Source organism: Erinaceus europaeus, chromosome 15 (assembly GCF_950295315.1).
Source record: "Erinaceus europaeus chromosome 15, mEriEur2.1, whole genome shotgun sequence".
Lineage (NCBI taxonomy): Eukaryota > Metazoa > Chordata > Mammalia > Eulipotyphla > Erinaceidae > Erinaceus > Erinaceus europaeus.
Genome location: NC_080176.1, coordinates 8,626,581 through 8,640,787, shown reverse-complemented (window position 1 = coordinate 8,640,787; position 14,207 = coordinate 8,626,581). Strand labels below are relative to the sequence as shown.

General features: G+C 47.2%; 1 protein-coding gene across 1 annotated transcript in view; it reads left to right on the top strand.

Annotated features, from left to right (window-relative positions):
• Positions 1-896: 896 nt before the first annotated feature.
• Positions 897-14,207, top strand: part of LCMT1 (leucine carboxyl methyltransferase 1) — a 52,658-nt gene continuing 39,347 nt past the window's right edge. Inside the window, exons 1-2 of the mRNA XM_007526628.3 lie at positions 897-1,114; positions 13,162-13,253. Of these exons, the coding sequence (XP_007526690.1) occupies positions 1,011-1,114; positions 13,162-13,253 (196 nt within the window). The 5' untranslated portion in view covers positions 897-1,010. The remainder of the gene's footprint in view (positions 1,115-13,161; positions 13,254-14,207) is intronic.

Genomic DNA, 14,207 nt, shown 5'->3' with positions numbered 1-14,207 from the left:
TCGTCGTTGTTGGATAGGACAGAGAGAAATGGAGAGAGGAAGGGAAGACAGAGAGGGGGAGAGAAAGACAGACACCTGCAGACCTGCTTCACCGCCTGCGAAGCGACTCCCCTGCAGGGGGGAGCCAGGGGCTCGAACCTTCGCTCACGGAAATTCATCTTCTGTGGAGAAAGGCGGTGTGGATGAAATAGCTGGAGGAAGAACAGCAGGGCAGTACATTCTTGGAGGTCATCTTGGTCAATGAGCTCAGGGTCAGCTGGTGCAGAAGTTGGGTGGAACCAGAGTCAAAGAAGGTGAGCAGACTGAAAGGCTGACCGGAGAACCTGGAGGACAGGAAGCCACTTGACCTGGTGAGCTGCCTGGAGGGCTGCCAGGAGCAGCTCCAATCTGGCAGTTTCTGCCGATCAACAAATCACTTGTTGGAATGACACTGAACTTTGTAATACTGACACCTGTTGCCTGCAGCTGGATTCTCTCCCTTGCCTAAGTACTTTCAATCCCAAATTAATTCTAGTTATAATCTGAGGCGGTGTGGGACTGAAGTGAAAAAAAAAAACAACCAACAATCCGGGATCGCCCCCCCCATACACCTGCAACTACAACTCCCACAAAGCATTGCGACCCTCTCTGCGTCCAGATCACTTTCTTTTATTTTAGGCAAACTTCCGGGTTAGGTGGGCGGGACCAGAAAGGTTGGCCAATGAGCGCCTCCGAGGACTGAGGAGGGGGCGGGGCCATCAGCCACTGGTGGTGATGTCATTGAGTCGCGCCAGCTGCGCCGGGTGGAGGTCAGCTCCAGCTCCAGCCCCAGCTCCAGCCCCAGCCCCGGCTCCGGCTCCGGCTCCGGCTCCGGCTCCGGCTCCGGCTCCGGCTCCAGCCCCAGCCCCAGCCCCAGCTCCAGCTCGTTTTTCTTGGGGGGGTAGGTGGGGGGGGGGTCGCATCTTGGTCCGTGTCCACGAATCCCGCTTCCATGCCCCAGGTGGGTCCAGCACCCCGCAACTTCCACGCCCATGGCTTCTAGCCCGAGAAGGAGCTCTGCGTCCTCCACATCTTCCACCGACACTGACGACGACGGAGTGCGCGGCACCTGCGAGGATGCTTCTGTTTGCAAGAGGTGCTGAAGGGCTCGGGGTGAGGGGCCGGCCGCGATCGAGGGGTGCGGGGCACAGGCCCCGTGTGTGCGGGTTGCACCGATCCTCCCGCAGACGGCGGGCAGCTCGTTATTTCACTCGCGGTGCAAGTCTGGGGAAACCGTGGCTGAGAATAGATAATCTATCTACAATTTTGATCACTTGTGAGAAGTGCAACTTAAAAATTTTTTTTTATATTTATTCCCTTTTAAAATTAAAAATATATATATTTATTCCCTTTTGCTGCCCTTGTTGTTTTATTGTTGTAGTTATTATTGTTGTTGTTGATGATGTCATCGTTGTTGGATAGGACAGAGAGAAATGGAGAGAGGAGGGGAAGACAGAGAGGGGGAGAGAAAGACAGACACCTGCAGACCTGCTTCACCGCCTGTGAAGCGACTCCCCTGCAGGTGGGGAGCCGGGGGCTCGAACCGGGATCCTTAGGCCGGTCGGTCCTTGCACTTTGCGCCACGTGCACTTAACTCGCTGTGTTACCGCCCTACTCCCCCCCCCCCCTTTTAAAAAATATATTTATTTATTAATGAGAAAGATAGGAGGAGAGAGAAAGAACCAGACATCATTCTGGCATATGTCCTGCCGGGGATGGAGCTCAGGACCTCCTGCTCTTGAGAGTCCAAAGCTTTATCATTGCGCCACCTCCGGGACCACAAGTGTGCAAGTTCTTTTCTAGGTGACATCCCTTCGCGGGGGTGGTTGTGATGCCCGTTGTGCACGTGAAACTCAAGCCAGCCAGGGGATGAGGGAGGAGCCGGCTTGCCCAGGGCAGAGACAGTCGTTTCCAGAACTCCTGCTTCCGTGCTGCACTGTTAGGGATATGTGAGTGTGTGTGAGGAGTGTTAAGAGCAGTTGTAATTGTCTTATACTTAACAGCAAGAACAAAGGGGCCGGGCGGTAGTGCACCAAATAGAGCACACATGTTACCATGCATGAGGATTGGGGTTCAAGCCCGTGGTCCTGACACTTGCAGGGGTGAGGAAGCTTCATGGGTGGTGGAGCGACGCTACAGGTGTCTCCTCTCTCCATCTCCTACTCCCTCTCACCCCTCCTTTCTGTTATCATGTATCAAAAAAAGAAAGAAAAAAGTGGCCATTGGGACTATTGGTAAGTTGCAGGTCCCAGCACTAACTCCTGTGATGAAACAAACAAAAACATGAGCACGAAAACAACAAAGAATGTGGGAGTATATTTCTTTCTTTCTTTTTAATGTTTATTTATTTATTCCCTTTTGTTGCCCTTGTTGTTTTATCATAGTAGTAGTAGTTGTTGTATAATTGATGTCGTCGTTATTGGAGATAGGACACAGAGAAATGGAGAGAGGAGGGGAAGACAGAGAGGGGGAGAGAAAGACAGACACCTGTAGACCTGCTTCATCGCCTGTGAAGTGACTCCCCTGCAGGTGGGGAGCCGGGGGCTGGAACCGGGATCCTTATGCTGGTCCTTGCGCTTTGTGCCACGTGCACTTAACCTGCTGCTTTACCGCCTGACTCCCTACTTGAGTATATTTCTTTTTCTTTTTCTTTTCTTTTTTTTTTTTTTTTTTCCACCAGAGCACTGCTCAGCTCTGGTTTCTGGTGGTGCAGGGGATTGAACCTGGCACTTTGGAGCCAGGTTCAATCTTTGTATAACCATTATGCTATCTACCCCTGCCCGGCATGAGTGTATTCCATTCATTCATTCACTCACCAACAAAACTTAAGAGTGCTTCCTTTGTGTCAGCCCCTTCCTTTGGACTGGGTGGTTAGAATTAAGGAATTCGGGAGCCGGGCTGTAGCGCAGCGGGTTAAGCGCAGGTGGCGCAAAGCACAAGGACCGGCATAAGGATCCCGGTTCGAACCCCGGCTCCCCACCTGCAGGGGAGTCGCTTCACAGGCGGTGAAGCAGGTCTGCAGGTGTCTATCTGTCTCTCCCCCCTCTCTGTCTTCCCCTCCTCTCTCCATTTCTCTCTGTCCTATCCAACAACAATGACAACAACAACAACAATAATAACTACAACAATAAAACAAGGGCAACAAAAGGGAATAAATAAATAAAATAAATATTTAAAAAAAAAAAGAATTAAGGAATTCAAGGAATTTGGAACAAGACTGACATGGCTCCGAGACATGCTGGAGCTCAAGGCCTTGTTAGAGAAGAGAGACAGGAAGGAGACATAATAATTACTCATGGAATGCACAATTCCAATTTTGTGACCATGTAGAGTTACCCGCTGCCATTAGAGTTTTGAATTTAGGCAGCTGCGTTTCAGATGAGAACGAAAGCATCAAAGGTAAAATAACAGAGGGGCGTAGGAAGACATCCAGATAGAAGTGTGACTGTTAGGGGAACTTGCAGGCATGCCCTGGAAGCTGAGATTGGAGGGAGCAGAGAATGTCAGTTCTAGGTCCAGGCTGGTACTTTTTTTTTTTTTTTTGTGGTTGTTGTTGGTTCTTGGAGGGTAAGTGTTCAGACCCCAGACTCTGGAGCTGGGCTCTGTCAGACTGGTTCCAACTCTGCCACCTACTAGCTATGGGCATCTGGCCAGTGTCTCAGTTTCCCGACCTGTAAAATGGAGTTGGTAACACCCACTTGAAAGGCAGTTAGAAGGCTGAATGATTTTAATGCTAGTAAAACACTTCACACGGTGTCTGGCACGTAGCAAGCGTTCAGGAATGAGTGATCAGATCTATTAATGAGAGCATCAGAGGTGTGGTGACAGTCCTGGGCAGCATTGGGGACTCCCAGGGATCATGCTCCACTTCTGTCTCTTCTCTAGCTTTTGTATCGCTAGTGACTACATTGATAGCCATGTTAAATGAGAAATTTTTTTTTTTCTTCAGAGAATCAAGAGATTATCCATTTAATAGAAACATTATTGAACCTGAAATGGAATTGGCATATTGCACCAAAGTAAAAGACTGGGGTGGGTGGGTCGGGAGAATACAGGTCCAAGAAGGATTTAGAGGACCTAGTGGTAGTTGTATTGTAATATGGGAAACTGGGGAATGTTATGCATGTACAAACTACTGTACTTACTGTTGACTGTAAAACATTAATTCCCCAGTAGTAAAAAAAAATTAGAAAAAAAAAAAGAAACAATATTGAACTACAGTCACGCCCCTGGCACCATCACTGTGCTAGTATGACATCAGTTTACTCAGAGCTGCAGTTTGGTTCTGGCTACCCCAGGGGCAAAAAATGAACATGCTCTTTTTCATTTTTTAAAAATATTTATTTTATTTATTTATTCCCTTTTGTTGCCCTTGTTGTTTTATTGTTGTAGTTATTACTGTTGTCGTCGTTGTTGGATAGGACAGAGAGAAATGGAGAGAGGAGGGGAAGACAGAGAGGGGGAGAGAAAGATAGACACCTGCAGACCTGCTTCACCGCCTGTGAAGCGACTCCCCTGCAGGTGGGGAGCCGGGGCTCAAACCGGGATCCTTATGCAGGTCCTTGTGCTTTGCACCATCTGCGCTTAACCCACTGCGCTACCGCCCGGCTCCTTTATGTTCTGTTTTTAAACTAAGAATAAAGTCAACAGGAAGTAGAAACTAAAACAGTTAAGGTGAAAGATATAAGAACTGTGATCTGGAAGGTGGCACAGTGGCTAAGGCACTAGACTCTCAAGCATGAGGTCCCGAGTTCCATCCCTGGCAGCACATGTACCAGAGTGATGTCTGGTTCTTTCTCTCTCTCTCCTACCTTTCTCATGAATAAATCAATAAAATCTTTTTTTAAAAAGAAGATATAAGAAGAACCAGAAGAAAGTCGAAACAGTAGAACAACAACAAAAAGACCTCAAGTAATATGTAGTTTAAATTCCAAACTTGAAGATTAATGGTAAGAATATTTAGTTGAGGGGGTCGGGCTGCAGCGCAGCAGGTTAAGCGCAGGTGGCGCAAAGCACAAGGACCGGCGTGAGGATCCCGGTTCGAGCCCCCGGCTCCTCACCTGTAGGGGGGGTCGCTTCATAGGCGATGAAGCAGGTTTGCAGGTGTCTTTCTCTCCCCCTCTCTGTCTTCCCCTCCTCTCTCCATTTCTCTCTATCCTATCCAACAACAATAACAACAACAATAATGATAACCACAACAACGATACAAGGGCAACAAAAGGGAAAAAAAAAAAAGGCCTTCAGGAGCAGTGGATTTGTGGTGCAGGCACCGAGCCCCAGCAATAACCCTGCAGGCAAAATATATATATATTTAGTTGATTTTTTAAAAACAATTATTTTATTAAAAAATTTATTTTATTTTTGAGAGAGATGCAGAGAGAGAGACACACACACACACAGAAGCCCCAGAGCACTGCTCAGCTCTGGTTTATGGTGGTGTGGGGATTGAACCTGGGATTTAGGAGCCTCAGGCATGAGAGTCTGTTTGCATAACCATTATGCTGTCTCCCCCGTTGATTTTTTAAAATATTTATTTATTATTGGGTTGAGACAGAGAGAAATTGAAAAGGGAGGGGGGGAGATAGAGAAGGAAAGAGATAGACAGTCAGTTACCTGCATTCCAGCTTCACCATTTGTGAAACTCTCCCCCTGCAGGTGGGGTCCAGGGTTTGAGCCTGGGTCCTTGTGCACTGTAATGTGAGTGCTTAACCAGATGCGACACCACCTGGCCCCCTCTATTTGATTTTTTTTGGCAAGTTTACATATGCATATATTATGTACATTCCCAATTTTGTGAGACTGAAAGGATGCCTATATTTAGAGTGATGGGAGCAGATACTAAGACGTTTATAGTGGTTTTTCACATATGATACTGTATATCTACCATTTATCTGTATTACACACACACACACACACACACACACACTTTTGCTGGATGCACTCACTAAGTAACTGAATTATTGGAGAAGGGGTCAAAATCCACATTGGTGAGTGGGTTTGAGAGCAATAGAATTCAGTTCCCTCAAAATCCCATAGCTTGGGGAAACACCTCCTCCTCTGTGCAGCAGTGCCTTCCTCATAGGGCCAGTAGGATGGCCGCATGTCCCTGTCTGAGCAGCATTTAAAATAGTGCCTGGAGGGAGGGGCCTGGTGGTGGCGCACCTGTTAGAGCACATGTATTACAATGCGCAACGACCCAGGTTCAAGCCCCCGGTCCCCACCTGCAGGAGGAAAGCTTTGCGTGTGGTGAAGTAGGGCTGCAGGTTTCTCTCTGTCTCTCCCTCTCTGTCACCCTCTTGATTTCTGGCTGTCTCTATCCAATACATAAAGATGATAAAAAAAAAAAGTGCCCGGCATGCGTAATGTGATAATGTGAACTCGGGGAGGGGGGGGAACCCCAGCCCTGCTGCTCTAAGGGCAGGGCAGAGCCCATGGGTGGCTGCTTCCCACATGGAATAGTGACAGCAGTGAAAGTGTCCTTTCAGTTTGGGAAGATGGGGACACCTACCCAATGTGCTCCTAGGTGGGTGTGTGGTCCAGTCAAGGGAATATGTGCAAAATGTTAGTGACAGTGCTCGCTGGCTTCCCTGGCTTGCCGTCCCCACCTTGATCTCTGTAGGTTCTGCCATCTCACTCTCACCAGGCAGGACTGGGACAGTGGTGGTGGGGGACACCCCCTCTCGTCCCCTCTGACCCTTTTCTATGGAGACATGCCTGTTGGTAGCATTTCACACCTTGGAAATTGCAAGTGACACTCAGGCAAATAGGACAGGCTCATAAATGCTTCTTTTTCTTTCTTTCTTTTTTTTTTCCCCTCCAGGGTTATTTCTGGGGCTCAGTGCCTGCACTATGAATCCATTGCACCTGTGGCCATTTTTTTTTGACTTCCCTTCCTTTTTTTTTTCCTTTTGCATAAGACAGAGAGACTTTGAGAGGGGGTGGGGTGGGGAGGGGAGGACCCTCCGCCCCCATAGGTGGCCATCCGGGGACTCTGTTGAACTGGGATCCTTGTGCGAGTCCTTGGGCCTTGCACAATGTATGCTTAATCTGGTGCATCATCACCTGGCCCCTATAAATATTTCTTTTCTTTTTAGAATTTATTTATTCATGAGAAAGATAGGAGAGAAAGAACCAGCCATCACTACATGTGCTGCCGGGGATCAAACTCAGGACCTCATGCTTGAGGGCCCAGTGCCTTAGCCACTGCGCCACCTCCCGGATCACAATAGTTCTTAAAAGAATGCAGAAGTGGCCAAAACAGGTCATTGTTTCCCACAAGGGTTGTGAACCGACTTTAGGCAGTAAGCCTACAGATGCTTTTAATTTTTTTAAAAATATTTACTTATTTTCTCTTTTTTTGCCCTTGTTTTATTGTTGTAGTTATTATTGTTCTTACTGATGTCATTGTTGCTGGATAGGACAGAGAAATGGAGAGAGGAGGGGAAGACAGAGAGGGGGAGAGAAAGACAGACACCAGCAGACCTGCTTCACCGCCTGTGAAGTGACTCCCCTGCAGGTGGGGAGATGCTTTTGATTTTCATTGCCAGGCATTTAATTACAGTGTGTTTTAGAAGAAAAACAATAGCAGCACATCAGACCTGAGTATTAAAAGCAAGAAGGGAGTTGATTTAAGCATGCGTCAAAGTGAACAGATGGTGAGTAGATGTCATGACAAATCAGAACATCTTGCCCTGCCCATCCTTCTGCCTTTGTATTTCAGCGGGTTGTAGGGGGGGTCCACGTTTATTTTATTTATTTATTTATTTTTAATATTTATTTTATTTATTTATTCCCTTTTGTTGCCCTTGTTGTTTTATTGTTGTAGTTATTATTGTTGTTGTCATTGTTGGATAGGACAGAGAGAAATGGAGCGAGGAGGGGAAGACAGAGAGGAGGAGAGAAAGATAGACACCTGCAGACCTGCTTCACCGCCTGTGAAGCGACTCCCCTGCAGGTGGGGAGCCGGGGTTCGAACCGGGATCCTTATGCTGGTCCTTGTGCTTTGCGCCACCTGCGCTTAACCCGCTGCGCTACAGCCCGACTCCCGGGGTCCACGTTTATTTATTCAGCTGAGCTCGAATAATTGTCTGCAGTAATGGTCTCCTGACCTCCCAGCAGCAGTGCCCACCTCTGTTACTCTGACAAGAAAATCAGGGCCCTCTTTTTCTCTTTTCTTGAGGCATGGAAACCACATGCATCTGTCAGATTTGAGGGGGAAGAGATGAGAAACACTAGGAAGTAGAATCATGGGATCTAGTAATCAGATGTAGCCTAGCACTCTCTCTTTCTCTATTCTCCCTCTCTCCCCCCCTCCCTGACTCCCCCCCCCCCCATCACTGCTCAGCTGTTGCTTATAATGAATGATGCAGGGCCTTGAGCTGGGGAACTGGAGCCTCAGGCAGGAGAGTCTGTTTGCATAACCTTTCTGCTATCTCCCCCACCCACAGATGCACTTGTTATGTTCTCTTGACTCCCCAGCTTTTTGCACTTCCCATCACTGACCTTGGCCCTTGTCCTGTTGAGGGCTTCCGCGCCTGAACCTGCTTCTCAGTCTCTCCAGCATCTGCTCTGACACTGTTCACATCCTCTTCTCCAGCCTGCCTGCCTTCTTCTGTCTGTTCTGGAATTCTCCAAGTTCATTCCCATCACAGAGCACTTCTTCCCCCTCCCCCTCTTCTCCTCTTCCTCCTCCTTTTTCTCCTTCTTTCTTTCTTTCTTTCTTTATTATTATTATTTTTAACCAGAGCACTGTTCAGCTCTGGCTTATGGTGGTTCGGGGAATTGAACCTGGGACTTCGGAGCCTCAGGCATGAGAGTCTGTTGGCATAACCATTATGCTATCCACCCTCTGCCCTTTGACTACTTTTTTTTTTTAATTTCTTTATTGGGGAAATAATGTTTTACATTCAACAGTAAATACAATCGTTTGTACATGCATAACATTTCCCCAGTTTCCCATTTAACAATACAATCCCCACGAGGTCCTCTATCATCCTTCTTGGACCTGTATTCTCCCCACCCACCCCAGAGTCTTTTACTTTGGTGTAATACGCCAATTCCAGTTCAGGTTCTACTTGTGTTTTCTTTTCTGATCTTGTTTTTCAACTTCTGCCTGAGAGTGAGATCATCCCATATTCATCCTTCTGTTTCTGACTTATTTCACTTAACATGAATTTTTTAAAAATATATTTTATTTATTTATTAATGAGAATGATAGGAGAGAAAGAACCAGACATCACACTGGTACATGTGCTGCCGGGGGTTGAACTTGGGACTTTATGCTTGAGAGTTCAGTGCTTTATCCATTGCGCCACCTCCCGGATCACAGCATGAATTTTTTAAGGTCCATCCAAGATAGGCTGAAAATGGTGAAGTCACCATTTTTTTTATAGCTGAGTAGTATTCTTTTTCTTCTTTTTATTGCCACAAGAGTTATTGCTAGGGCTCCGTACCGGCACTACGAATCCACCTCTCAGATCCTGGGGCAGGCACTTATTCCTTTCTTTCTAATTTTTATTTACTTATCTATTCTTTCTAAATTATATTAGGTAGGATAGAGAGAAATTGAGAGAGGGTGGGGAGATAGAGGGAGGGAGAGAAAGATAGACACCTGCTGACCTGCTTTACTGCTCATGAAGTAGACCCCTTGCAGGTGGGGAGCCAGGGCCTCGAACCCAGATCCTTGAGCTTGGTGATACGTGCATTTAACCAGGTGTGCCACCGCCTGCTCCCCCACCCCAAACATTTCTGCTTCTGCTCCTCATGTCTGAAATGCCCTTGTGCAGCTGGCGTTCTCTGGGACTCAACGCAACTGCCTCTTCTCAGAGGGGTCTCTCTTCCCACCCACCGCCTCTGAGGTAGGACCCCTTCATCCTCCACACTGTTCATCCCCTTCTTTCGAGGTAGCTTGATCACTGTCTCTGTCTGGTTCGAAACTGTATCCCCAGTGCCTGGGCTGGGCACCATCACTCTGCTTGCCTGAATACATAGTATTCTGTCGACTGAGAAACTTCTCCTCGTGAACCAAGAGGGCAGTAGTAACTTGGAAAAACAGGCTTAGCCGAAGGAGGCCGACTGAGCAGCTTTGCGACAGCTGCTGAAGCCGTGTGGCAGCTTCACTGTGGGAAGTAGCTAGGCAGCAATGGTGCTGTTGGAAATAGCCTTGCTTTGGATGTTGGGGTTAACTCGGTGCTTGCTGGACTTTTGACGAGTGTGCTCATGAGTGCTGTGCCGGGTCTAACCAGTCTTGCCTCAACTGCAGGTGTGACTCTTACCACTAGGTGGTGCTAGATGATGCCTTTGAAATCTCCCTCATACTGCCCTCAGCTGTGAGAAACTCTCTTCCTTGATTGCACTTAGGCAATCTTAAAAACAAAAAACAAACGAAAAACCAAACATATTTCTTTTCTTTTCTTTTTAACAAATTTATTTTTAAGAACAACTGTTTTTTTTTTGTTTTGTTTTCTTTTTAACTTGCGTCCAGGGTCATTGCTGGGGCTTGCCTGTACTATAAATCCACTGTTCCTGGAGGCTGTTTTTCGCTTTTGTTGCCCATTGTTTATCGTTGTTATTATTATTGTTGTTATTGCTGTCGTTGTTGGTGGGTAGGACAGAGAGAAATCGAGAGAGGAGGGGGGGAGAGAAAGATAGACATTACAGACCTGCTTCACTGCTTGTGAAGCGAACTCTGCAGGGGGTGGGGAGCCGGGGACTCGAACTGGGATCCTTACATCCTTGCGCTCCGTGCCATGTGCACTTAGCTCGCTGCACTACCACCGGGCCCCCAAGAACAGCTGTTTTGATCATTGAAACAGAAACTCATCTGTTTCAAATCCATTGTGTTGTACTTTATTTTATTAAAGCACCGTTCAGCTCTATCTTGTGGTATAGGGGATTGAACCTGAGACCCTGGAATCTCAGGTAGGAGAGTCTCTTTGCATAACCATTATTCTGTTTTCTTCCCATCCTCACAGATATTCCTATATGAAACAGATGTTCAAGCCTATAGTACATGGAACCTTTCCTGCAATAGTCTTAACCCTTACTGTGTATTGTGTAAGCTGATTTTTCTGTTTTTTTTTTTTTTCTATATTCTACTCCATTTCCCCCTCCAAAATGTAGATTTGAGAGGGCCAGCAGGTAGCTCATTCAGTAGAACATACTCTTTTTTTTTTTCTTTTAAAGAATTTATTTATTCATGAGAGACATAGGAGAAGAGAGAGAAAGAACCAGACTTCACTCAGGTACATGTGCTGTCAGGGATTAAACTTGGGACCCCATGGTTGAGAGTCCAGTGCTTTATCCACTGTGCCAACTCCCAGACCACAGTAGAACACACTTTTTTTTTTTAATTCTGTAATGTTTTACATTCGACAGTAAATACAATAGTTTGTACATGCATAACGTTTCTGTTTTCCACATAACAATACAACCCCCACTAGGTCCTTTGTCATCCTTTTCCAGGACCTGGACTCCCCCACCCACCCACCCCAGAGTCTTTTACTTTGGTGCAATACAGCAGCTCCAGTTCAGGTGCAGTAGAACACACTCATTACCATGAAGACCCAGAATCAAGCCCCTGGCCACTTCATGGGGACGGCCAGCAAAGGGAAAACTTTGAGAGCGTGAAGCAGAGCTGTGGAGTCCTTCGAGTGTTTTTTTTTATTTTTATTGTTGTTGTTGTAGCTATTATTGTTGTTGGCTAGGACAGAGAGAAATGGAGAGAGGAGGGGAAGACAGAGAGGGAGAGAGAAAGATAGACACCTGCAGACCTGCTTCACCACCTGTGAAGCGACTCCCCTGCAAGTGGGGAGCCGGGGGCTCAAACCAGGATCCTTACTCCGGTCTTTACGCTTTTTCTGTTGCCACATGCGCTTAACCTGCTGTGCTACCGCCTGACCCCCAGGAAACACGTGTTCTGTGGGGTGGGCTGTGTCTTGGCTCTTAGCTATTTTGTTTGCTCTTGTGACCTTCTGGCACATGAAATGATTGTCCGCTGATACACAGTGGGGAGAACGAGCTGGCAGATAAGGCATTCGTGATATTTGCCAAATATTTCTGGTCACCAAACCTTTGGTTGTATAGAAGGACCTGACCCACTCTGGTTGATGAGTTTGCTGAGTGAATACACAGTCATCATTTTTTCTGTATAAAGTATAAGGTGAAGGTGGAGGTAGATAGCATAATGGTTATTCAAAGAAACTGTTGTTAAAATTTTCGGAGGCTCTTGCCGGCCGGGCTGGCTTCACAGGCGGGTAACAGAGACGCGGAGACAACGGCTGGGCAGGGAAGCTGTATTTCTTTATTCAGGAACAACGATTCATAAACTAAGACAAACTAATCACCAAACAGAACTCTGCTGTCTCTTTGCGGCGGTGCAAGCACTCTCTCTTACTCTGGAACTCAGGAACTCAGGAACTCTCCAACTCTCTCTCTGGAACTCAGGAACCCTCTCTCGGGGTTCCTCGGGGCGGGGCCAAGCGGGCCCGCGAAAACTAACTGGACTGATCTAATTCTCTTGGCGGGGGAGAACTAGAACCCAATGTAAAGCATACAACAAGAAACTTTCATGTTGAAGGCTCCAAAGTCCCAGGCTCAATTCTCCACACCAACATAAGCCAGAGGGGAGCAGTGCTCTGGTAAAAAATAAAGTAAAATAAGGGGGTTGGGTAATGGCACACCAGGTTAAAGTTACATAGTGTGAAGCGCAAGGATCGGCACAAGGATCCTGGTTCGAGCCCCTGGCTCCACACCTGCAGCAGGTCGCTTCCCAAGTGGTGAAGCAAGTCTGCAGGTGTCTGTCTTTCTCTCCCTCTCTCTGTCTTCCCCTCCTCTCTCCATTTCTCTCTGTCCTATCCAACAATGACGACATCAATAGCAACAACAATAATAACTACAATAACAATAAAAAACAACAAGGGCAACAAAAGGGAAAATAAATAAATTAAAAAAAAAAAAAGATGATGGGGAAGAGTCAGATTCGCCATCGAGTGCTGAGTGTGCGATTGGAGGCCTTGTGGGGGGCGGGAAATGCCATTCCTCTGTGTTCTGAGCTGGTTCCTGAGAGTTTTGGCTGTGGCACTCAGGCCTAATCCTGCTCAACTCCACTCACCTGGCTCCTTTCTCTCCCCCTCCTCCCTCCAGGTTTGCAGTGAGCATCGGCTACTGGCAGGACCCTTATATCCAGCACTTTGTGAGGCTGACTAAAGAGAGGAAGGCACCTGAAATTAATAGAGGCAAGTGACCATCTTCCTCCTCAGTCTCCTCAGCAGCTGAGAGGCCCAACAGCATCATCCTCATCTGCTGTAAACGTGCCTCCAGGGAGTGAGCCGAGGGTCTCTGGTGCGCACACACCGTCACCAAACTGCCTCTCCAGCCCAGATGTTTAAAATTCTACATACTGGGGGCCGGGTGGTTAAGCGCAGAGGGTTAAGCGCACGTGGCACAAAGCGCAACGACCGGCTCAAGGATCCCGATTCAAGCCCCCAGCTCCCCACCTGCAGGGGAGTCGCTTCACAGGCGGTGAAGCAGGTCTGCGGGTGTCTGTCTTTCTCTCCCCCCCTCTGTCTTCCCCTCCTCTCTCCATTTCTCTCTGTCTTATCCAATAACAACAGCAATAACAACAGCAATAATAACAACGGTAAACAAGTGCAACAAAAGGGAAAAAATGGCCTCCAGGAGCAGTGAGTGGATTCATAGTGCAGCCCAGCGATAACCCTGGAGGCAAAAAAAAAAAAATTCTATATACTTTGGGCTAAGGGTGGGGGTGAGGGGACACGGAGGGAGAAAGACACCAGAATACTTTACCCTCCAAAGACCCTCCCATCCCCATGCTGTTCATGGGGCTCCCATGTGCTGCCAGGCCTTGAACCCAGGACTTCTTGCTGTTAAAGCACACTACATGCAGAGCCGTCCCTTGGCTCCGAGGGATTCCTCTTTGTTTTGAAATATATATATATATATATATATATATATATATATATATATTTTTTTTTTTTTTTTGCCTCCAGGGTTATCTCTGAGGCTTGGTGCCTGCACCACGAATCCACTCCTCCTGGAAGCCATATTTTTTCCCTTTTGTTGCCTTTGTTTTTATCGTTGTTATGGTTACTGTTATTGATGTCATCACTGTTGGATAGGACAGAGAGAAATGGAGAGAGGAGGGGAAGACAGAGAGGGGGAGAGAAAGA